At 36.3% G+C, this 25,055-nt stretch overlaps 1 protein-coding gene across 1 annotated transcript in view; it reads right to left on the reverse strand.

Annotated features, from left to right (window-relative positions):
- The window catches only part of LOC308193315 (protocadherin Fat 4-like), a gene marked incomplete at its 3' end in the record, with an annotated part of 46,889 nt that overhangs the window by 17,371 nt on the left and 4,463 nt on the right, over nucleotides 1–25,055 (reverse strand). The window contains exons 4-29 of the mRNA XM_080587860.1: nucleotides 23,754–23,825; nucleotides 20,761–20,921; nucleotides 19,511–19,555; nucleotides 19,037–19,132; nucleotides 18,603–18,692; nucleotides 17,764–17,874; nucleotides 16,924–17,040; nucleotides 15,691–15,781; nucleotides 15,087–15,199; nucleotides 14,648–14,821; nucleotides 14,072–14,200; nucleotides 13,650–13,805; nucleotides 12,487–12,667; nucleotides 11,278–11,411; nucleotides 9,574–10,518; nucleotides 8,933–9,058; nucleotides 8,554–8,808; nucleotides 8,157–8,255; nucleotides 7,878–8,050; nucleotides 6,754–6,902; nucleotides 5,631–5,938; nucleotides 4,811–5,080; nucleotides 3,931–4,068; nucleotides 3,240–3,453; nucleotides 2,080–2,238; nucleotides 743–894 (exon numbers count right to left, since the gene is read on the reverse strand). Coding sequence (XP_080443986.1) covers nucleotides 743–894; nucleotides 2,080–2,238; nucleotides 3,240–3,453; nucleotides 3,931–4,068; nucleotides 4,811–5,080; nucleotides 5,631–5,938; nucleotides 6,754–6,902; nucleotides 7,878–8,050; nucleotides 8,157–8,255; nucleotides 8,554–8,808; nucleotides 8,933–9,058; nucleotides 9,574–10,518; nucleotides 11,278–11,411; nucleotides 12,487–12,667; nucleotides 13,650–13,805; nucleotides 14,072–14,200; nucleotides 14,648–14,821; nucleotides 15,087–15,199; nucleotides 15,691–15,781; nucleotides 16,924–17,040; nucleotides 17,764–17,874; nucleotides 18,603–18,692; nucleotides 19,037–19,132; nucleotides 19,511–19,555; nucleotides 20,761–20,921; nucleotides 23,754–23,825 — 4,658 coding nt within the window. The remainder of the gene's footprint in view (nucleotides 1–742; nucleotides 895–2,079; nucleotides 2,239–3,239; nucleotides 3,454–3,930; nucleotides 4,069–4,810; nucleotides 5,081–5,630; nucleotides 5,939–6,753; nucleotides 6,903–7,877; nucleotides 8,051–8,156; nucleotides 8,256–8,553; nucleotides 8,809–8,932; nucleotides 9,059–9,573; nucleotides 10,519–11,277; nucleotides 11,412–12,486; nucleotides 12,668–13,649; nucleotides 13,806–14,071; nucleotides 14,201–14,647; nucleotides 14,822–15,086; nucleotides 15,200–15,690; nucleotides 15,782–16,923; nucleotides 17,041–17,763; nucleotides 17,875–18,602; nucleotides 18,693–19,036; nucleotides 19,133–19,510; nucleotides 19,556–20,760; nucleotides 20,922–23,753; nucleotides 23,826–25,055) is intronic.

The raw sequence follows: 25,055 nt of genomic DNA on the forward strand, positions 1-25,055 counted from the left end.
ATATTTTTAAATGGTTATAAATGATTTTATAGATGAAAAATTGTGTCAGGCAGTAAATAAATAATGCCTACTACATCTTAAAAATACAAATTTTTTCTAAATGTTGCCAGCCAGCTGCTGTCTGATGTTCTGAAGGACAATGTTTTTATAACTCTATATTCAACAGAACCTTAAAATGTGATTTTCTACGTTTTTATCCCTATGCATTTCTACTCTCTTTTTCTGAATTATGCTATTCTGTGATATTTAGTGGCAAAACATCGCAGCCAGTAATAAACACTGTCAAAAATATTTTCATTTGCATATTTCAATTTCTTACTCTTCAATTTATATTTTTTTTCCTTGTCTTACAGGGAAGTAAGAACAACTGTCTCCTGTTTATTATATCACATACTTCTATTATGTCCCCTCTGACTGTCCCACTCTTTGACTTTGCATAGAAGTCTCCATTTCTATAAAATTCCTCCCTCATAGTTCACAGTTTCTCTCTGTCTTGGATCTTTTCTAAAGGTGAATGATCAAAATAATGACAAGTGATGTACTGAGCAGTTGCTACCGCAGCATAACTTTGTAAATATTATCATCTTGTATCCTGTTCCTGAAACAGAACTGAGACTGACATTCCCATTCCCATTTTGCAGTTTTGCCTCACTAATGCCCATTGCCCGTTGCTGTTACACTCAGTTTAGAATAAAACAGTGAATAAACTGTATAAGTAGACACTAAAGAAAAAATGTAGTACCTTTACAGAAGTTGAAAGCGGTGGCAGACCTGAATCTGTTGCAGTGATTGTCAATGAGTAATGCAGGAGAACAGCCTGGCTGTGTAAGTCTCTTGTTAATGTCAGCTCTCCTGTGGTACTGGAAAGACTAAAGAGGCCTTCTGAGTTTCCATCTGAAGAGAGAAAACCAAGTGTTGGAAATGTTTAACAGAGCCAGCAGAGACCAGTGACTGAATTATACGCCCAAAATTAGAGCAACTTGGGTTGAAAGGCTACTCTGTATGTGATTTGAAGCAAGACAAAGCATTTGAAGCAGTATCAAGCCTCTCTTGATACTGTATCTGTGTCACAGAATCCTTTGGGCCTGTAAAGGGCCTGTAACGGGCCCTTGAGGCCTCCAGTCCGACCTCTTGCTCAAAGGAGGATAATCAATGAAATCAGAGTAGGTTGCTCAGGGTTTTGTCCAGTCTGGTGCTGAAAATCTCCAGGGTATCTCTCAGGACAGCTTGTTCCAGTGCACAGTTATCCTCATAGAGGACTTTTTTTCCCCCTTATATTCACAGTGGAGATTTTTTCCCCCTAATGGCAGTCAGAACCTTCCATTTCACCTTATGACTATTACGTTTAATTCTTCTGTCATGCTCCTCAGTGCAGAGCTTAGCTCCATCTTCTCAGTAACCTCCTCTTAGGTATTAGATGAGAAATCTCAGACCCAGTCTTCAGCAATCGCTGGTACTTGCTATCCTCCTTGAATCTTGTATCCAGTCCCAAAGGCCTGGAATACCTTATCAGTGTTGTGATGATGTGAGCTGAGCATCAATTAGGCATTGAGTCTTCCAGGCGTTTGGTTGAAGACTACAACACATCCTTGATGCATGACAGCTATAGAAACCATACAAGTATGGTAGATGCAGATGCAGTTATCTGGTGTAACTATTGGAGCTCAGATATACCGTCGTGTTAATTCCACCCAAATGTACCTGCTGTATCCTGTGTTTCATTAGGTTTCATATTAAAGGCAGTGTTACAAGTGAAATCCAGAATTCCCAATCTCTTCTGTAGGACGAGGATTTCCTACTTTATTTCTATAGTACTCGCTCACTGGATGTCATTATTCTGATCAGAATTTTTGTATAATACTATAATATAATTTCTCCCCAAAAAAGTCAGCTTCATGCATAGATGATTTAAAACACTGTACTTCCACACGTGTGTCCATCGGTTTTGAACGGGATCATTCAAAATCAGTTTTGTTGTACTTGACTTTTTCAAGGTCTTCATTTTGCAAAAGTAGTTAATAGCTTAGCAGTATGCAACTACAACAGTAATAAATACCCATGAGATTTTTTCAGACATACCTGTAATATTGTAGAAAATGCCTTCATCATAACCTTTGTTTTCATCTCTTGCATTGATATCTACTATCAGTGTGCCAGCTGTAGAATTGTCTAGGAGGATCTGGAAATATGAGGGCTTTTCAAATACAGGTCCTTCTTCATTAACGTCTTCCACGATAACTAAGAAAAGAAGGTCCAGTTCTGAATGTAAATATGATTTTCACCTAAGCAGTTACAGGCTATTGTTTCAGCTGATATAAACCTGCACAGTCCCTGAGAACTGAGTGGGAACTCTTTCAATTTAAAGCAGATGGCAACCTTATCTTCTTTATTTCAAAACTCCCACCTTTGTGGATTACATTATTTACTGCTCAAGCAATAGTTTCCTCACAATGACTGCACTTCTGGCTAGCATGCTGTCACTACTATGTCATGAATATCACCACCTTATTGTTTCTTTGTGCTCCCTTCTGTGTCCATAATCATCTGGTATCTCTCATATTTGGTTTCAATTGTAAGCATTGTGAGACAGGATTGATTAGTTTTATGTTTGTATGTGACCTGGGACAATAGGGTAATGGACCACAATTGGTGAAGCAGGTCCTACAGTAATATAGATAAGACAGAACAACAGGTTCTGCCAATCAAAACTAGGGTTGCCCAGAAACTTGGATAACAATGGCACAGAAATCTTTTATGTAATTTTCTATTTTACATAGTTTGAAAAAAAAAAAAAAGTTTTTTTTTTTTTTTAAACCCCAAAATGACCAAGAAAATAGCATCATTTAATGATATTTTTATAACACTAAAAATCAGCCTTTTTTCCACCAATAAGGAAGTAGACTGTCAGTAAACATGCAGAAAAAGAAGTGAATGATGATTCTGGAAACGTTTCCAATCATACAGTCAAACAGGTACTCTACGAACAACATAGAAATATTTGTGAGAATATTGAAGCAAGTGATGTCAGTTAGTGTGGAAACCCTTCCTTTCTGACAAAGCAGCTAAACATTTCTAGAGGAAAATTTCATCTGGCCATAATCAAAAGGTCACATAATCATTTCTAATAACTAACTTTAGCAGAATGTATTACTACTGAGGGCTATCTTCATGCCTTACAATTACAAATACCAAAATAGTCCCTAAGAGATTTTTTTTTTTCTGCAGTTAACTAGAGTTACCTGTAATGTTTGCTGTGTCTTGAAGATGTGGCTCTCCAGGATTGAAAGCTTTCAGAATAAATGTATACTGGGCATGGCTTTCATAGTCCAAAGGCTGAAGAGTTGTAATAGCTCCAGAAAGTTCTCCGACATAAAATGAAGTCTCTCCAATTATGGTGTAATGAATAATGGCATTGTACCCTATGTCCTTATCTGTGGCTGTTGCATTCAAAATCTAAATTAAACAAAATAACAACAAAACAAACATTCAGAACAGAACCAAGAGGATGGCAAAACATCCACAAAATACTGGTATTTAACTGTATAGTGTTTACTGTCTGAGTTACTTATACGGCTATTAATCACACATATACTAGGGGAAGACAGAAAACCTTAAGAACAGGGGGATGCTGGACACATTACATGGAGGAGGCTTATAACACACTGCCTGTAGGTCCTCTGAAAACTAGATCCATACAGTGCAGCACCAGGGAACAGGGAGAGCAGCACAAAGAGAGCTTAAGAAAGACTCAGTGGGACAGACACTCTGCTGTTGTATACAATGAGTACATGGTGTGTTTTTACAGGCTCCACAGAGTCAAAAAAAAATACATTCACCAATGCACAATCATCATAGATCAGTGTCACTTCCAAGTTTATGCAAAGAAAACAATTGCAGAAGAACAACCTATTTACTCTTAATGCCACGTACCACATGTGGAGGCTCATTCTCTTTTACAGTCACTGAGTATGACTTCTGGGGGAACACAGGTGGGTTGTCATTCTTGTCTTCTACGGTGATGCTTAGATCTAAGCTACTAGATAGTGGTGGTCTGCCAGAGTCAGTGGCCTGTGAAGAACCAAGCTGTCACTAAACACAGCACTACATTGATACAAACTTGTTTCACCTTTGTTCCAAAGTTTTGAAAAGAATCTTTGTCTCAGAAGACTTTCTTCTGGACTACTTATTGTCCAATTACATTGCTTTAACCCTGTGCTTGCTTTCCAAGAGCTCCTTGCCCTGCTAAATAACTTAGTCAGCAGTAGAGATCTCCTTAAAATACATTCATACATTATGGCCGGTGCTGGACCAATTATTTGTACACACAAACCTTAATTTAACTGATTAATAGCAGTAAAATCAATGGAATCAGCTATAACAACTAGATGCTTACAAAATAAATGTACTTGGATTAAACATTTACATTTTTAACATGGAAATATAAACATAACTCAGATTTTTTAAATATAATTACATATGTTTTAAAAGGTAGAAAAAATGGAAATGAACAACATTATGGACAGGCAAAGCAGTAAAAGAAATACAGTGGTGGCAGCCTTACAATCTAAAATGGGCTGAGGAATACTTTGCAGACTTCACAGTAAGATATCATATGACTATGATCCTTAAGATCTGATGTTCATGGGTCGTTTATTCACTAATACCAATTCACACAGCAGAAAAGCTTCTGGGTACAAAACATAACATTAATGAATTCTAGTGGAATTCACTAAGATTGAGATTTTCTTGTGATGATTCAGTATTTTTTCTCTGTTTTATATTGAGATTTTTTTCAAACTTGTCAACTTACAATTATTTTCAGTTCATAAGTGTCCATCATTTCTCTGTCTAAGGATTTTGTTGTCATCAGCTTGCCCGTGGAACTGTCAATATGGAACACTCCAGCAAAATCATCTTGTAAAGAATAGCTTATCAGTGCATTATCTCCTATATCCATATCAGTAGCATAAAATGTGCCCAAATCTAGACTATTTGCATTCTCAGGAAAAGATAGTTTTGTTTGAATCAGTGTTGAGAAAACTGGAGGATTGTCATTGATGTCATTTATTCTCACTGTTACCTGTATTTAAAAAAAAAAAAAAAGAGACATTCTTGAGCTGTAGAAACAGTATTCAAAGGAGAACTTAAATTCCTTTTAGTCTACAAAAATCCACAGGGGAAAAACACCACCACCAGCACAAAGGGATACATAACCAGCATTTTTCAGCATTTGAACATTTTCACACCTACAGCATCTCAACAATTTATGTATTTATTTTTAATTCTCAGTTGTTACAAGCAAGATAAACTATCCTTTCATTGGAAAAAAATTAGCAGGATTAATAGTCTAGGGCTTTGGGGCAGAACTATGCACAGAGTCAGTTCCAGTGTTAATAAGTTTCTCTAGTTACGGTTTGTTCATAAAGGAACTCCCAGGAAGTGATGTAATTTGTAAAGTTGACAATATTTCAAAATTGTAATATCTCCTCAGGAAAAATGGAAATTAAGTTCAACAATGCTCTCAAAATACTCATGCTTACATAATCAATTACACTTATCTGGATTTTTTTTCTTTTAATGTTATAAGCCTTTTTTAAAAAAATAACAATTTAAAATGCAATATACTGTACCAAAGCAACAGCTGTATTGGGTGGCACCACAGAATCAACAGCTTCTACAAGGATGTTATATAGGTCATCATCTTCTCGATCTAGCCTGGCAAGAGTCACAATGTCTCCTTGGTCATTAACAGAGAACTTGTCAGTATGTGATTTCAGAGAGTATGCTACTTGTATGGCTATGCTTCCAGTCAGAGCTTTCACAGAGCCAACAGCAGTCCTAACTGGTTCCTCTTCTGGAATGCTGAACTCATAGGTGGAGCTTTCAAAAGTCAGCCCGAAGCCAGTGTCATTTACCAGCAAGTAGAGAGTGACAGAAACTAATGAGAGAAAAATATTAAAATATTAAAAATACTAAAATAGCAAAGTTGCTGGTGAAATAATCATGACCCATGCCCTATTTCCCTAGATTTTTGAGGGAGTAATAGAAATTGACAGAAACTGGCACGTGGGAAAGAGGAACAAGAAGGAGAAGAAAAAAAAACACAGTAGAAATAATGAGTAATACAAAACGCATGACTTCTATACCTAACCATTTATACCTAAGTGGGGTTCCACCGCAACCCCACTTCACTGATTACAGCAGTGTTGCTTCAATAAAGTAGGACAGCAAGGATCACCAATTTGAAGTTAACAGGATTTCTTTTTTTTTTTTTTTTCTCTTATGCTAAATTACTTTGTAACAAAAGAGAAGAGATATCCGTAAAACCTCATGGTTTCAAGTTCTATCGGGGCCTTTCATCCTACTTTATCAACATCAGTTGTTGCTCCTGTTCATGAGAAATCAAAATTATCCCTTAAAAAATACATGAAAAAGACAATTACATCCATGTTACTGAATATTTTTTAAAAGAACTAAAATGCATTTGGAAGGCAATTCACTATTTGTTTAAACATTTCTAAATCTAAGGAAATACAGGAAAAAGGAAAAAGAAACACACTTCATCTGAATTATTTTAATATATCCTTCTAGAATGGCTACTACCACAAAGTACATTGAGCACAGCTAGTGTAACATGAATTCTAGCTCTAACTCGTTTTGACTGGACAGTGATGGGATTCATTTCAAATTTCAACATTTGTAAACGTTACATTTCTGTGGGAAGGAAAAAAAAAGTGAAAAGAAATAGTTTACCGTTTGATGTAAGCTGAGGAACTCCATGATCAGCAGCAATAACTATTAGTGTAACAACCGTGTCAGCTGTAATATGGGTCAAGCTACTGCTGAGGATGATTTCTCCAGTATGGTTATTTATATGGAAATCATCAGAATGGTTCATCAGGCTATATTAAAGAGAAATCAGTATAACATTTATATTAATGACACAGAAAGAATCCTCTACTTCCTGTCACTTCTGTAACAAAAAACAAATTAGTATTTGCCTATTTATAAAGAATGGCTAAGCAAAATGTTTTAGTAACATTAGACTAAATATATTAGCCTTTTTTATTTCCTAGCATATCTTCCATACTGACAGCAAAAAAGACAGCATCCATGCCTTCAGTTCCCATTAGATCTCAAGCCTTTGATCTTCCCATGAATAGAAGGCAGCTACTGCACACTCACTGCATATTCAGCAATATAAGAAATAGAGGTGATTTCATATGAAGGTTGCAGACCTGCTAATTCCTACTTTCTGCCCGCTCTCATAGATAACTGAATAACTCAAAAGAACAAGTAATATGTTTAAGGTAGAATGTCATCTCACAGTTAAAAACACTATCCTTCAAGGCACTATTTTTAAACACCCACAGTTTTCTGACTGATTCATCTGTCCTTTTCAATCCATACTTTTCATGTCAATGTACATTTTCAATGATCCAAGAATCTTCCTCAATTAATATTTTATGCATAGCCCATTATGGAAGTTACTGTTTCTTGATCTCCTCCTCCCAGAAAACAGAAGACATATGAAATGATAGTCCTTCCTGGAGATTTATCTATTTTCTACTCAGAAATTCCAACAAGTCTATACAAAATTTCAGAAATTAAAACAAACCTTGGCTTTCAGTTCTTGTTGTTACCATTTGATTGCATTCACTTTTTTTTTTTATGGTGTAATCATAATTTGATGAACTCTAAAACATGGAGTAATTGCTGTCCTCTTTCTTAAGTTCAAAATCATTACTGGTTACAAGTTCATCACAGCACTTGTAAAATATCTACAAACAGGTCTTATCTTGTCACCAGTAAAAATACTGTGTGACAAATTAGAAGACTCTTCTGTTTCTTTAACAATAGATACTTATTAACCTCACCTGTATGAAATGATAGAATTGTTCCCAATGTCAAGGTCAGTAGCAGACACTGATAGTACAGACACTCCTTCTTTTGCTGTTGCTACACGTACACTGGCCGAGTATTGCGCCTTTGTGAACTGAGGAGCGTTATCATTCACATCTAATACTTGAATGCTGACGTATGTGAAATTCTGGCATGGTGACAGGAGAAAATCATGACTCAGAAAATGCACAGATGATTAAATTTTTCAAATAAAAGCAAGTTGCAGTGAAGAATAATGTGATCCTCTGTATTACCTGCCTTTGAGGAATTCCGTTGTCAGATGCCACCAACAGCAGCTCATACTTCTCTTTGGTTTCTCGGTCTACATAGCCACTAGCCAAAATAGTTCCATTCTAGAGAGGTAATACAGTTTAACACCGATCATTTTAATAACTCTTGTAAACAAAGTTCTCTAAAGAGATGAAGAATTTACACTCTCTGTTCTCCTTTGGAGGAAAGCAATGTCTGACCAGTATGTCTTAGCTTTTGGACCTGGACTTATATTCCCAAATTAGTTCGTTTGTTGGTTTTGCTTTCATGTCTACTAGAATAGCTACTTCCTATTCTTTTTATCCAATGAGAACAACTGTGCCAAGTAACCTGCTGAAAAGCAGTATCTAAATACCATTTTCAGAATATCCAAACCCTTACCTGTTGGATGCTATATGGATTATCCCCATCCTCAGCTGATAAGTAATAAGTAATTTGTGCATTCTCTCCCTCATCCAAATCAGTAGCAGTTACATGTCCAACTACAGCAGGAGCAGCCAATCTGTGATCTCCCTCCAGAACTTCAAAACGGTATGGCTGCATCTGAAACTCAGGGTTATTATCATTGACATCCAGAACCGTGATGTGGAACAAAGCACTTGAACTAAGTCCATTCACTTCATCAACTGCCCACACCTGCCAAAGGAAACAAAATTAGTTGACTACGTTGCCATTTTAACCAGCTGATGAAGATACAAAAAGAGGAGAAGAGAATGAAGTAGAAATGAGCTAAAACTGCAAAGTCAGTCCTCAAATTTACTTGCAAAGTGAATCCAGATGTAGTCTCCCTGTCCAGTTCTGTGTCATTCCTTAATGAAAGTATTCCGGGGAAATCCACAGTAAACAAAGTACTGTTATGAATAAAGTATCCCTGAGAAAAGCCAGCCTAAAAAGAAAACATAGTTTATGTAAGATTAAAATGATGAATATGTAAGTTTTTAAAAAATGCATCTTTTATCAATATATTAGTACCTGACATTTCTATAGGACTTCAAGAAGTGGAAGTGCTTTGCAAGGTTTAATAAATGAAACTTTCCAACCTGACCTATGTGAATAATGGATTTAGGCAAATAGAAACTGGGATAGTAGGAAGCCTCTGTGGGCTTCTCTATTGGGACCTACCCATTCCCTCCCTAAAGCTCTCTAAGGCCAATCCCCACAATGTGAGGAGCAGCAGCACAGTTTAGTGGGGTCTGAACTGGGAGAAACGTTTATGCTTCTTTAAATTACAGCAAACCAGAAATCTTTTCCTCCAAACCAGTTCACCAGTACCATGGTTGTATATGCAATTTCTTTATAAAGCAAGGAGAGAAAGAAACAACTTTTTATAAAGCGGAGTGATATCGTGTCATTTACTATTAAAGAAAAACAAACCATACGAGTTATACAACTGGTACCTACCTCATCCTCATCAGTAACACTAAATGAGTAGACAGGACTGCCCTTTTGTATGTTTTCAAGCACAAATATATCATAAGCTGCCTGATCAAATTTTGGTGGGTTATCATTGACATCTAGTATGTGGACAACAACAAGTGTCTTGGTGCTGAGACTTGGCTGCCCTCCATCTGATGCCTCCACTTCTACATCAAATTGCTTTGTGGTTTCATAATCCAGCTGCTGGCTCAGGAAGAGCTGGCCTGTGGTCGAATTGACAAGAAACATTGGTGAGGAGGTGGGAGGCTGCTGGTTAACAATTCTGTATGTCACAAGAGCATTGGCCCCAGCATCCAAATCTGTAGCAGATACTGTCAGTAGTTCACTTCCACGTGCTTTGTCTTCAGGGACGCTCACTTCATATCTACTTGATGAGAAGACTGGATGGTTATCATTCACATCATCAATGATGACTCTTAAATTGAGAGCTGTAGAAAGCATGGGTTGGCCTTGGTCACTGGCAATCACTGTTAAATTATAGAAGTCTTGTATTTCTCTGTCCAATTCCTTTTTCAGCAAAATTAATCCTGAAGAGTCAATATCCATTTTTTCCTCTGTACCTCTCAGAGCATAAGTCACTAATCCATTAAAACCACTGTCTACATCAGTAGCCAACACTGTGGTGACGGAAGTTCCAGCAGGCATGTTCTCCAGAATATTAATGGTAGTGTTGATTACACCAAACACAGGAGGGTTATCATTGATATCTGTAACTTTGATGAACACGGTAGCATAGTCAGTAGTACTTCCATCTGACAAGGAAACATTTAGTGTGTAATTATTCTGGGATTCGTAGTCCAGTTTAGTTTTTGTCCAGATGACACCATTGACATCGACATCAAATGTAGCTGATTCTGTCAGTACTTTCAGTGTAACTGGTATATGAGGATTTAGAGATTCATATTCTACCTGCGTAAGGTATAGAATATTATCCATAAATTAATTTAAACCAATAAGCTACTGCCTAAAAAGAATAGTTTTAACTATGCCCAAACTCGTCTTATAGTTTTAATCATTAAAAGTAAGAATCAAGCCACAACGTACACAAAAATACAGCTGGAGAGGACTGCTTCTTATTAGAACACTACAAAGACAGAAATGTAAATACATATAATAGATAATAAAACTATCAGACCACAATTTAACCTTTGGTTCTGCCTTCCTTTACAAAAAAAATAAAATAATAATACAGTAAAAAATTAAGTAACTCAGGCAGCCAATAAATAAAAAGACTAAAACACATGTTCTTTCCGATTTGGTGTTAGACCTCCCATCTGTCTTCACAACTGCATCTAAGAAGGAGCTATCACAGTACACTGTAGTAGCCAGCTTGCCTAAGCATTTTTTAATTAAAACGGGAGCAAGTTCTAGAGTCCTCTTTAAAAATACCTTTATGAAAGTTCTCTAATGGGAAGTCTCCATTCCATAGCTAAATTTAAAACCTTATGACATATCACCAACAAATGAGTGAATAATGCTTATCCTGGCTGAAAGGATAAGAAAAAAAATCTGATATTGCTTATTCTGGCCAAAAGAAAAGAAAAAAAAAAAGAATAAGAAAAAAAAAAAAGGATAAGTAAAAAAAAGGATAAGAAAAAAATCTGATATTGCTTATCCTTGGCCAAAAGGCCAAAAGGCCAGGATAAAGTAAAGAATAGTCATTCTTACTCTTGTTACTTCAACAGGACTGACTATCTCTTCTTCCACAGATGCATTATACATTTTTGGAATAAACTGGGGTTTGGAATCTCCAACTGCAGCGATGTGTACTGGCACTGATGAACTTCTTGGAATTACCCCACCTGGAACAAAAAGAAAATGATCTCTCTACATATGCACAAAATATCTTCTGCCTAATACTTAGATATATATACATATATATATTATATATATATACATACACACACATATATATACACATACACGCTTTTCCACTGGTACTGATTTATTTTTTTTCATCCTTACTGCTACTACTATGGTACTGCTGAGAGGTCCTAACCAAGATCTGAGTTTCATTTATTGGGTGTTATGCTTCCAGTACATGAACTTGAATACACACCACAAGACATACTACCTATTTAGCACAGACAGACATAGGATGCAGCAATGCATCTCTTGTGTAACTGTGTTCCCTCCAGTACCCATTTTACCCACACAGCCACAATTCAAAGACACAAAGCCCATAATGAGCAAATCAGATAGAGGAAAATCAGAAGGCTGAAAAAAATTCTGGATGCTCGTATTAGCAGGAGTGGGATACCCTTCCTAGTATATTTATCTCTGTCCTTATTCAGATTATGAATGTTCACTGATTTCTCTGTTATTCTTTTAAACCAAAGAAACCCTCAATAAATGTGTCTAAGGAATGGTTTTGCCATCTCCTTAGTTTTTCTACACGTACATGGATGTGAAAACACAGAGCAAGTTACTTATATTTTAGTTTCATTTTATTCCCTGTTGACGGATGACTGAATTATAAACTCCTAGCTTGTGCCTGAATCTCATAATACTATCCTGTGCAACACCAATCAACAGTTAAGTTAAAGGAAGGTGTGAGACTTATGTTATTTTGCAGGTTCCCATAGCCACCAAGCAAAGTGAGAATTGATAGCATCAGCAGGAAGCAGAGTTTTACCAGACATGGAGATATTACTTTGGATGAGTAACACAGTAATCTTCTCATCGTCAGGAAAAAAAGATCAAGTATTTTTAAAGTAAAGTCTAGGAGCCTATTTTGACAGCATTCCTTCAAGAAAACAAAACAAAAACAAAACCAACAAAAACCAACCAAAAACAACAACAACAAAAATTCCCAAAGAAAAAAAAAACTTTCATTTGGGGGTAGTTGTATAGATCTGTACTAAAATCTTGTCTTACCATCAGTAGCTGTTATCCACAAGACAAAGTCCTTAGACTCATTGACTCCTAATAGGATTACTGTTTTTAAACTGATTTGTCCTGTGGATGTATCCAAATCAAAGTATCCATCATCATTGCCACCAGCTAAGGTAAAGCTTATCTGTCCATTTATACCATCATCTGGATCAGTAGCAGCAACCTGTAGAGAAAAACTAATTTTATTCTAGTTTCTTATGCTATTATAAAGCAACACAGAATTCCTTATTCCTGTGTAGTCTGCAGAAAAAATCATTTATGTAGCAGATACTTACAAATTAGTATCATTTTTTCTTCTTCTCTGATTTATAGGAAAATATATACGTATATACATATATAAACAAACAAGCAAAACCAGCAGAGTATAGCAATATTAAAATTCGCTTATACCTTCATCTATTTCCTGTGTGATTGGTGGGTTAAAACTCACTAAGAATTTTTGCTCTTTGATGCACACCCACTGTCGTTCCAGCAGCAAGAGTGAAATCTTGCACATATGAAATTCATGTGAATGATACCAGGCTTATACTTCAGAAGGCCTGCTTCATAGTAATTCTAAAGTCACTGGAGGTAGATTGTTCAAGAGTTAAATCAGGTGCCATTAAGTCAGTATGCCTGGGTATGAGTTTTGATAGTGACTCTCTATACACCTCACCTCTTGAAATCTTTATTATCTTGGTTTCCCCTGTTTTGCTTGGTTAAAACTAATTTTTACCCTCTTACAAAAAGTATATTGTATCTACAAATTATCTACAATGCTTCAGCATTAAGATGCCTTTCAACAAATTTTACAATTATATCATCTTCTGGACATCAGTTGCATTCAGTTTTCATTAAACACCTTGTAAACAACTAAGTCCAAGATTATTCTGTCTCATGTTTGTGGAATGCAGAATCTAATACATAAAAAAAAAGTCCTTTATCATTCATTGCCTAACCTCATATATGATAAGAGCATCCATGACACTGAATTTATAGAACATCAAGATATGTAAGCTTTTAAATTAATGGTAGACTGTTTTTGAACTCAGAGGAGTTCAGAAAAGATCCTTTTTTCAAAAGGACCAGCATACAAATTGAAGCAAGGACTTGTGCATACATTCAACTTAAACAAAATTGACATTTTTATTTAGTACTTCTAGTACCTGAAGAATGGACATTCCTGCAGTCATATTGATGAAAATAACTTGTTTATATGGCGTGCCTGTAAAGGTCGGGGCGTTGTCATTTTCATCTAGCAAGAAGATGCTGATTGTAGACTGTGCATTATAGTATGGTGACAAATGATCTGTAGCACTGACCTTGAAAATGACGCAGGAAAATTATTGCTTTGTTCAAACACATTTTCTAAAAATAGTAAGAAAGACGAACAGCAATTATAAGCCACATAAACTGCATCACTGTACTGGTATTTCCTTCCAGATAGTTCTAATGTCAAAGTCCGGATTTGATTCTTCAAACAAGCTGCTGATTCACTTTAGTGAGAGTCAGCCTCTTTCCATGACAGATTAGATACCACCTGCTTGCTTCAGCTTGCTTTGGAAAGGAGGAGGCTTATTTTTAATACCTGTAGATGAAAAGACGGTGTTTTCTCCCTATCCAACAGTGAGGAGTTCCTCACAGTTAGGACCCCATCATGACTTAGCTGGAACGGACTGTCAGCTGGAGTGAGACTGAATGTTCCCTGGAAGCCTCCCTGGAAACAGAAATTATATTTGTTATTAAACTGGACAACCACTTAGGATATTTTCTTCTTATTTTCCAGGTGGAGAGCATTTAACCTTCTGATTTAATTGAGTTTTTGGTTCCACAAAAAGAGGAGTAAGCAACTTGGAAGAAATGCATCATCAAGGCTGAGGGCCACTTGCAGTTTTGTGTTCATTTTGCACTTCTGTACTTTCATATTTGGGACCTTTTGCAAACCAGAGGAGTTTCATTCCCTAACCAGACAAAATTTACTCTTTGGCTGCATTACTCTCCCCCTCAAAGAAGTTAAATTTAGTTTGTTATGGTTAAACATATTGAGGTAGTCAGAATTAATATCTATAGCACTATTCACTATACCCATACAGTGCAAATGCACTTTACAGTATATTTCAGAAGTGCAGTATTTGTAGCAATCATAACTACGCTGTCATTTTACCTCATCTTTGTCAGAGGCTGTTACTTCAAGAACTTGACTCCCATCTCGCAAATTTTCTGGAATTGAGACACTGTAGCTTGGCTTTGACAATTCTGGAGGGTTGTCATTTACATCTTCAATAGTAACCAGCACTATTGCATCAGCTGTTTTGAGATTATTGTCCTGCTGAGCTGCCTAGAAAACAGAGTTTGTAGCTGTTAGTTCCATACCCAGATAACATTCAGCCATTCCACCTTAATACAAAGAGATAACTACATATGTTTAGTGAACGAAGGCTCCCTTTATCCTATGTTTTAAATGACATGCGTAATGAAGCCGTGATGCCAACCGCCCCTTAACATTACCACGTTAAAAACTATTAACAGCAACATGGATTCTGACACTAGTTTATGAAATGGAGACTCAGTATTAACATATTGAACTGTAAAACAATAATTACCATAACGCCCACAAGAAGATAGGGACATTCTTCTCTGTCAACTGCAGTCTTCACTTCCAATACTCCACTGTCAGCATCGATTGAAAAACTTTTGATATAGGCTGGGGGTTTCACTGAAAAGCAACAAAATACAGTGGGTTAATGAGAATGAACTACAGCAGTAAGTCCAATCTGTTCTTTCTCTGACTGTTATCTTCTCAGCCATAGCAAAAATGAGCAAACATTCCAGACAAAAGGCTTTTGGCTTTTTCCCCCTTCAAATGCTCTGTCCAATTTAAGAAATTCTCTCACACTTCAAGAGTCTCAAATTTAAGCATCTCATAAGCTTTTAACAATTCTGTCAGAAGGAAAATGTCCCTATGAAATTGATATTTCTAGATGGTCTTGAATGGAAATTCTGAATAGAAGCCTCTAAGTTGACTTACACTTTGAATCAGGAATTGTTTACTGGCAGGATGTTAAGAACATTTAAACATTTTTAAACAGCTAGACCTTGCTATAATGACTGAAATTAAGCTAACTCAGCTTTCACAGCAGAAATATCTAGAGCTCTTTCAGAGCAGAAATATCTTCAGAATATCTAGAAGCAAATAAAGGCTCTTACCTAATTTGATGCTGTACAACACTGTTTCATTTATACCTATGTCTCCATCTGCAGCAAATATATTCTCTGGGAGAATAGCCACAGGACCCACCTAGAAACATACACAGCTGATTAACTAAAAATAATACACATAAACTTAAATGTGTTCATTAATTAAGTCACAGTTTTGATTTAAGAAAGTCGGGTTGGATGGGGCTTTGAGCAACCTGATCAGATTAGACTGGATGATCTTTGATGGCCCCTTTCAACCCAAGCTATTCTATGATTCTATGATTTAATCACTGGGATCCAGAAAAAGAAATAAAAATCTGTCTGTTACACAGGCTTTACCAAGTGAAATGCTGAGCAAAATACTTGATGGATATACCATGTTCGCTTTAAGAAGCACCAGACTACGTAGCAGTAGTCACAGATGGAATTCATGTTAACAACACTGAATATCTCAGTTCCACTGCTCTCTGGGAAAACAATATGCGAGTCTACGCTATAGCCCTAATAAAAGCAACATTTTATTTTAAAGATAAAACCATTTTAGAAGACACAAAAAGATTCCTTTCAGATAATTAAAGATGAACTTCCAGCAAAAGGGACACCAAAGGTATAACACCAAAAGCATTTGTGGTTTAAAATAGATTAACATGAAGACAACGATAAAGAAATAATACAAATAATAATGATCTATTTTAATTTTAGTGTATTACTTCGATAATGCTGCACTGTGATTTTGTTTTGTTAATACATACAGAAGCATGAATTAATCAAATACATTCCAAACAGAAATTACAACATTCCCTATATAGAAAAAAAATACAATATCATACAAATCTCAGCTTACAATTCAGATTCTTATTTTGCTTACTTGATTGTAATAAAGTATGAGGGAATTACTTTGTTTAAAACTGAAACCAGGCAGCTAACTCCAGGACTGATGGGTAGTCAATCACCCTTCCCAGTTTACAGTACAAGCCCTGTTGCAACTTCTGTTATTTTTTTTCCCTCCACAGAAGAGTCTGTTTCTGTGGAACAAAATTTGATACTTCATATAATATGTGGCCTCTCTACTTGGTACTTGGAGGCCTACTGTTGATGGGACTCACCAGTTGGTACAAATCAAAGCAGCCTTCCATTAACCCTCAATCTTAAGCAGCTCAAAGAGAAACTTTCCTTGAGAGAAAAACTCTGTGGACAGGAATAACCTATTTACATTTGCAGCATTCAGTGAAAAGCTTTTACCTTGTTTTCATTGATTGTTCCATTGTACACTGATTGTTTGAAATAGGGGTTCAATGTGTCATAATCCTGTACATGAATTATTACTGAGGCATTATCGCTGTTAGTTCCAAATCTTTCCTACATTCCAAGAGAAAGAAGAAAATAAGAAACACTGTGATGAAAGGGCAATTTTTCAGTGGAAAATACAGCAGAATATTATTATTTGTGCTTTGTAATGCCTACATTCCTAATCTAAGAACTCTCACTTTATCAAATTCTTCCATTTAGAAATTCAATTATATTAATAATACTATCAAAAGGTAATTGTTCTTAGGTATTAATTTTGTGTCAGGAATGTATTACAGAATAGTACGTAGGACATAGTAACAGTACATGTGCTGCAGCTGTACCATTTCCTAGACAATGATTTTTTTTTGAATTATTTCTTTTTACTCCTAAAAGGCATTGAAAGCAAGTGCATATTTAAATTTCAAAAAGACACAGAAGAAGACTGCAGATGGTAAGCTACAGCAGTAACAGGATGTTAGATGTGCCAGAGTGACCAGGTGAATAAACGATAGAATAGTGAAGAATAAATGTATTTACACATATATTAAAGAAATGGACCTAGAAAGAAACTCAGGCAGATATTTAAGGGGAGATTCAAGTAATGGCTTAAATATTTAAGAACATGCTACTTTGCCTGCAGTACGAGCCAAAACGCAGACAGAACTTTTGGTTTAGAAACTCCCTAAGCTGTAGATTTATAGAAACCAGGATGTTATAACAACAGAAATATCACTATATTATATATATTAGATACTATATTGGTTCTTTTTCTTCTTTTAATTTATAGCATACCTTTGCTTGGACTGTTAAATTGAAATGGTTGATCTTGTTGTAATCCAAAGTTTTATTCACCATGATGTTTCCATCTCCTTCCCTTATATAAAAGTAATCAGAGTTTGGTCCCTGAAAAATGAATCAATCACATGTTTTACATGATTAATAATGAAATACATTCTCTTTTCTCTTCCCACCTTTATTATTGGAGTATTCTTTAAAAAAAAAAGGGGGGGGGACCGGAGATTCTGCCTAACACCACCTCTGAAAAATGCAGACCCTCTTCAACACATTCTATTGCCTCTCCCCTCAGTGCCATTAGAATTTTTATCTGATTTATCACATTCTATGGTCAGGAACTCAAGATCAGATGAATGGCATCATAAACTATAAAAAAAGCAGAAACAGCAAGCTCAGATGCAGAGATCTCCACAGCAGATACCAAAAGTTAGTTGAGATAATCTTATTTTAATGGTTTACATTTACACCTCATCGGGACTAAAGATCAACAAGAAATCTTGTCGGCACAAACTTCAGAAAGAGGGGAAACCATTTCACTCCTGTTTCTAAAAAGTACCACAATGTTCCTTAGCCGTAGCTGGATAGTACCACAAAACATTTCTCAAACTTTAATATACAGATTCAGGGCTCACTGCATGCTAGGCTGGTCTTGTGGTACAAGTTATTGTGGTCGTCACACTATCCTAATTTTAAATGGTCTTTCTGATGACAGAATTTTGCTGACCTGTAATAATAACATTACAGTACAAGATGATATACTTGAATCAGGTCCCAGGCTATACTTGTGTGAAATGTAGACTGGTGTTCACAGTCTCAGATAAACAAAGGATACTCACCCAAAGACTGTAACTAATAAGGTTGAAAGCAGGTGACAGATCTTTATCCCGAGCTTCCACTTTTATAACAGTGAAATTTATTGCAGATACCTAGAAATAAAGATCATCAAATGTTTGGTCACAACCCCCTTTTGCTATCCCTCCTAACTTCCATCAGGAAAACTTAGCCACCCCCTCAGCACATGCAAATTATTTCCAATTTCCACTTTAGGTCAGATAGCTGAATGTTCCTTCTTCACCCAATGCCTCCAAGCAAGGGTGCATGCAGCCCAGCCTTTCTGTTCCACACTCACATGAAGGTATATAAAAGTCACATAAGAGTGCAGGTAATTATTAAACATTTATGTGGTTGCATGAGAACCTTACACGTTTTGGCCCCAGAAAGTAATTTCAAAACACCACATGAAAAATTATTAACAGGTGCTGTAACCCACCTCAGATACTGAAGCGCTATATTGACTTTGCAGAAATTCTGGAGAATTGTCATTAATATCTTGTAGTTGTAAATCCCGTGCATTCTCTATCTCAGGCTTCATAATGGAAGCAAAAGACACATTAGAAGTGACAGCAATGAGACAGCAGCATACCACTAACATTTAATTTCATCATATAAAGTGAGACCTTCAAAGAGACACTCCCTCAGTTCTAAAAACTCTGTAATGAAAGAGTCAGACTACCAGTTCTAACAATGCAGTAGAAACTTTGTGAAATACTTTGAAATTAACTTTTTTTTTCATTTACCTGAGAACAAAAACACTCATTCCAATTGGCAACTTTAAAAAAGATATCTTCTATAAGATGTTCTTAACTCCCTGCGTGATATCTTTAAATGAAATAGTATTTCAGAAAATAACAGTTTGGATTAAACTTAGACAAATAATACTGTTGATTACAAAACTTTTACTTACCATTCCAGTTCTTTGGCAAACAACAGCGTAAAAGAGATGGTCACTCTAAAAATCAACAAACAAGCAAATAGATAATATTATCAATTATTTCCTAATACATTTGTCAAAGAATCTTTATGTCAACATATACATTGTAAAGGTATACAAAAAAACTTCTAGTACTTGAATCTTCAGACATGCCATGCTGAGTTGACAGTGAATTGTTCATCTGATTCAGTTACATGAGCATACTTTAACTGAGGCTTACATTTCGACATGCTGTACCAAAATAAATCGTTTATAATATACTGCAAGTTCATTACAGATTATTAATTGTAATGTTTAACTGGCTGCCATTCATCTATTGCTGGCATTTGTCCACGCAGATCTCACCATCCATATACTGGCTATTCTCTCTAATAGAAAACTGACAGGGAAATGGACAATATTCATAACAAGCATAAAAAGTGTCATAAAGTTGTCAAGAAAATGTTTTAGTCCATTTAGAAAAATATCCAAACGAGCGACGAAAGTGTTAATATTGTAATAGATTTTCATCAATTAGAAATCTTGATTGTAAAGCTGTTTTTTAAAACTGTGTTTTTTGCGTGTTTTTTTGCATGGTTGAATCCTGTCAAGTACCAGCTAGTCTGAAATAGTACTTGTACAAAAAGCAGCCTCGGGTTACTCTGCAGAACTATACAAGTTTCATGTTCAGAGGCAAATTCACTGAGGAAAAAACATCAGTATTACTTTATAGATCGCTGGTAGTCCTACAGAGCAAGCATGGCCTAGGAAGAAGGGGACTGATTCCTTTTGCACATCAGCCAACAGAGGCCAATGTATCTATTTTTCTGTGCTGTTAAATGCTTATATAAATATTCATAGGATTAAGGATTCCCTTCTACCAAATTATATCTGATCTGTCCCACTTTGGTCAAAAAATTCATGTTACTAGGAGATAATTTTAGGAAAAATGACACCTATCTTAACCGAGTATTTACAACCTTCAATACAAAATTCTCTTAAAGAACCATCTTGACTGTCAGATCCTAGCTAGATTTATGGCTACAGGAAATTGAAGGAATTTAACATAGATATTACTGAGAAGTAGATACTGAAGTCTATGCTGTTATTTCAGATGAGTAATTTTTTGGAACAACCACCTGTATCACAAAAGAATGAATACATAAGATATATGCCTTAGTCTGCTTTTTTCACCTGTAGAGAAAACATTTGTATCTAGATTATATATGCAGAGAAAGGATTACCTCAAGAAAATCAACATCCAGTGGCTGACTAGTCCTCACTGTTGCATTATTAGAACCAGAAACATATGCTAGCTCCACATACGGTAAGTGTTCGGGGAACAAATATTCTTTTAATCTCAAATTTACGTTGGGTGGAATATTTGTAATCCATTCTATATCACCTGTAACAGAAAATGTAATAAATTAGATAGCTACCTGATTAGTGAGATCAATTTAAGTCCTCATAAGTATAGTGCACAAGTGTATTGATGGGGTTTTAACACCATGCAAATTCACTCATTCAATATATTCACACTCGATGACTTCATACCTGATATTAAAAATCTTGGCACAATTTATACCTATATTTCCACCCTTTCCTGGAAATAACTTCATGCTGCAAATTTTTCTTTTCACGTTTAGGCCCCGTGCCTGCCATTTGTTCACATAGACAGGCCTTCCTGCACAGGAAATGTCATCAGTGAGTTGCTAGTTAGGGTTGCATGGGATGAGATTCACTATTTTCCACTCATAAAGTCATTTCATCTTTCTCAGTTGAATCTAGCAAGCAGACAGAATACAGTGTGAATCTGGATTCAGGCTTGTTGTTTAAATGTTGATTTTGATTCAGAATAGTAAGTATATGTCTTCTCCTTTAATCTATTCCTATATGTACAAAATAATGGAACACTGAATACCGCAACCTTTGAATCACTTTGAATGCAATTTTTCTACAACCAAACATTTCTTGTCTTGAAAATATTAAAGTTTGTTATTTGTAATTATCGTGACTCAGATTAAACTCCCTATTGTTTTGGTAGTGAGTATGTTACTTGCTTTGTTAAAGAGATCTGTGTTTGAAAGTGTGTTTGAAATGTATTCTTGTAAACGATCCAGTGTGGTGTTACTGTATTTTAATAAAGTTATCCTCCTCATATTTATCAAAACATTTGTGTTTATGAAATAATATGCGTCTTCTCATAGAACGTGTGATCTGGATTGCAAAAAAAAAAAAAAAATCCCTCTCCTCTCCCAAATCTTTCCTGACATCTCAAATATTTTCTGTGATCTTCAGGAAACTTGCTAGTTAACTTTTTCTCACTCCATTATTTTTGTACTTCATCATTACCAGTTTAGGCCAGCAAACCCTTGCTGTAGCAGCCCCATCTCTAACCCCCACATGCAGACTCATTATCCTGCTCTGTAAGGAAGGGAACAAACAGCTTGTCTTCCTCCAACAGCAGGGAGTGCCTGGAACATTCTTGGGTACCAGCCCAAAGATACTCATCTATAACTGCATGCAAGGATAAAGTCCAGTCAGATGACTATAAGCACAGAACACAATTGGGCTGTGTCTCAGGAGCATTGCAGTGGTGCAACGTATCACATTCTTGTGTGCAGTTTTGTTGAAATTGTTGGAAGAAATAGTTCTTTGAAAACAAAATCTCTCTTAGCTTGGTGACATACTGTATAACCTTCCATCCAGAGTTGGATACATTTAGACAAGAAACATCAAGCAGCTGCCTCACAAATAGTATTCTGTCCAGAAAAGAGACTGCCACATTCTAGCAAAAAAGGAAGTGCTTAGAATAATTTAAGCTGTTTTTCTCTCCTGGTTATTCATTACAGATGTATCAGCACTTATTCATATGATATGCACAAAGGGCCAAACTTATTACTAGCTGTTTAAAAACTAAGTGAAGGAGATTCAGGGTGCGGGGCCTTTCTTTTTCTTTCTATTCCCATGCTAGAGTCAGACACAGCAGTTATGCCCTTACAAAAATGTTTCTACATTGGCTGGAAAAAAAAGCACTACTCTGAATGGTGTTTTCTGTATCTTGTTGAAAGCCAGAAGCATTTAAGACTGCCTGTGGACATTCAACATGGGCCTGGTACATATTTCCTTGAGGTCGTAAGAGTTACCACATATCCTGAAGGGTATGCTTCTGCCACAACCTAGACTTTGCCTTGTGAAATCACTGTATACCCGTCAGGCACGACGAATCCTGACTGCCTGTAACACACAGGGTAATCACAGATAACAGCACTACCCTTTACGTAACAGCAATAACCTCTCTGGTTAGGGGTGGAAGGAAGGACGGAGTTATGCCCTGTTCTGCATTTGCAATGTAAATATCCCCCCCACACACAGAAAAAATAAAGCAAACAAATAAACCCCACCAACATACTGTCTACTCCTCTTCTCCCCTGTGCTCACATGCCATTGCTGTACTTCCTCAAGTGTGATTGTGTCTCCAAGGCACAGGCACATCTTGCCAGACAGGGTAAGGAAGCACAGTAAACGTGGGGGTAAATTAATGTTAACCCCATCAGGTGGCACAAATTAAATAATCAATAATGGTGGAATAACAGTGCGCTACACTAACACACAAAACTAGAATAGAAAACGCAAATACGTGGAGCAGACAGCATTGATCCTGGAATTCCCTGTACTGTAAGCCTGCTTGTTCTTCTGCATCCCATCTACTCTCCCTATTGTCCCTAACAAACCAAAAATTGGCCTACAGAAAGGCTCCAGTCTGAAGCAGAACAGGCTCCAGGAGCGGAGCAGAGCTGTGGTTCTTCCTGATGTCAGAGGGAAGAGATCAGCTTTTGTGGGCTGACTGGGCAATGTGAACTGTAAACATCTGTATGCTATTCTGTACTTGCTTCCTTTGTCCTTGCCTGCTATAGCTATGCAGACAGTGAGATCCTTCGAACAGTGAATTTTTTATTTTTTATTTTTATATATATTTATTTATCTTACTAAGCATATTAGAGACTGAATTTCATCTGAACTTTCCCATTGTTGCAGGCACTGATTCACCACTGGCAGGGAGCAGTATGCCACCTGGGCTGCTGCTGCATCCAGCCATGAAGACTATTGTTAAAAAATAAATAAAATAATAATAATAATACAGTTTTACTATAAATTACAGGTTATGTGAAGCATTAAAGTGCTATGTGCATTAGAGAGCAAATCAGAGAATTCTAGGATCTAATCATGATTTTACCTGTATATTCATCAGGGAAGGTTGACAGCAGGAGTGGGCTGGGTGTTGTGTCACAATCTATAGTTGTGATTTCTAAAAAGAAAATGAAAAGTTATGTACAAATGTCAGAGGGATCATTTCCAGAAATTGCATGAGGTAAAAAAGTCTCATGATATATAGAACATGTACACACTGATTTAAATTCATCTGAAAGATTTATCATGGTGGTACGTTGACATAATTTTCAGTTTAAAACAACACAACAACATTATTTGGAGCAGATGAATATTGGTGGCTTGGCCCTAATCTATCCTTGCCCCTGCCAATTTTTTTCAGTTAAGAACTTAAGTTAAAGAGAAATAGCTATCAAAAAAGGTTGAGAAAATGACTAGTTAGAGAATTGTCCTTCCTTTGTACCTTGACCAGAGCGAAACCTTAGCTTTATTGCTTAACAATAATGAATCACTGTATATTAATGTCCCGCTGAACATGTGCGGAAATCATAACCAAAACTCCTTCTGGACCATGTCCTTGCAAATGTTTTCTGCTCCCAAGAAAGCTTTAAACACAAACAAATTCACCATTGAATTGTTAGCAAGAAAAAAAAGGATAAAGGTACTGATTTGCCTATAATTTATACTCCTTTCTTTTTTATAGCAGTTGGCCCTTTTAAAGTATGGTTTTATCCTGAGAAGTAGTTTTCTTAAGTGATTTACACCATACCTCGGTGAACCCTCTCTACATTTCCTCTAAATGATAAAAAGGGATGGACTTCTTTTCTAGATCTACAAATATACACTGAGAAATCACACCAGATTTTCTCCTCCTTCCCTGAGCAGAATTACTCAGCAAAGCTGCCATAGTACAAGCTATATTCTGATGGATACTTGTGCATCTTTCATGGTCTAACGTGGGCTTGCATCAATGTTAAGCACGTCCCCACTCTTCTCCTTGTCACCCTTACTGCGTATTCAAATTGATAGCTAGTAAAAGAAATAGTGGCCTATTTCTGCCCATTAGGCTGATGCCCTCAGATTTGCACCACCCTACAGAATCTTTTATAAGGGAGCAATGGACAGATTTCTACACAAGTAACTGAACAAACTCCTAAAGAATACTTCTACAATGAGTAGCTGCAGTTTACAGGAGTAATTCGCTGCCTCCATCTCCACGTATTCAAAAGCCTACTTTGGAAAGCAAGGCTCTGTACTACTGAAAAAGATCAGAAAGCTGGAAGCTTGGAATTGGTTTAAATGTTACAACATAGCTTAATAAAGGAAATTCAATAATAAAATAAAAGCTCTTGTTGCTCATTTTTTTCTC

The sequence above is a fragment of the Anser brachyrhynchus genome (assembly GCF_964034855.1).
Source record: "Anser brachyrhynchus genome assembly, chromosome: 3".
In the NCBI taxonomy this organism is placed as follows: domain Eukaryota; kingdom Metazoa; phylum Chordata; class Aves; order Anseriformes; family Anatidae; genus Anser; species Anser brachyrhynchus.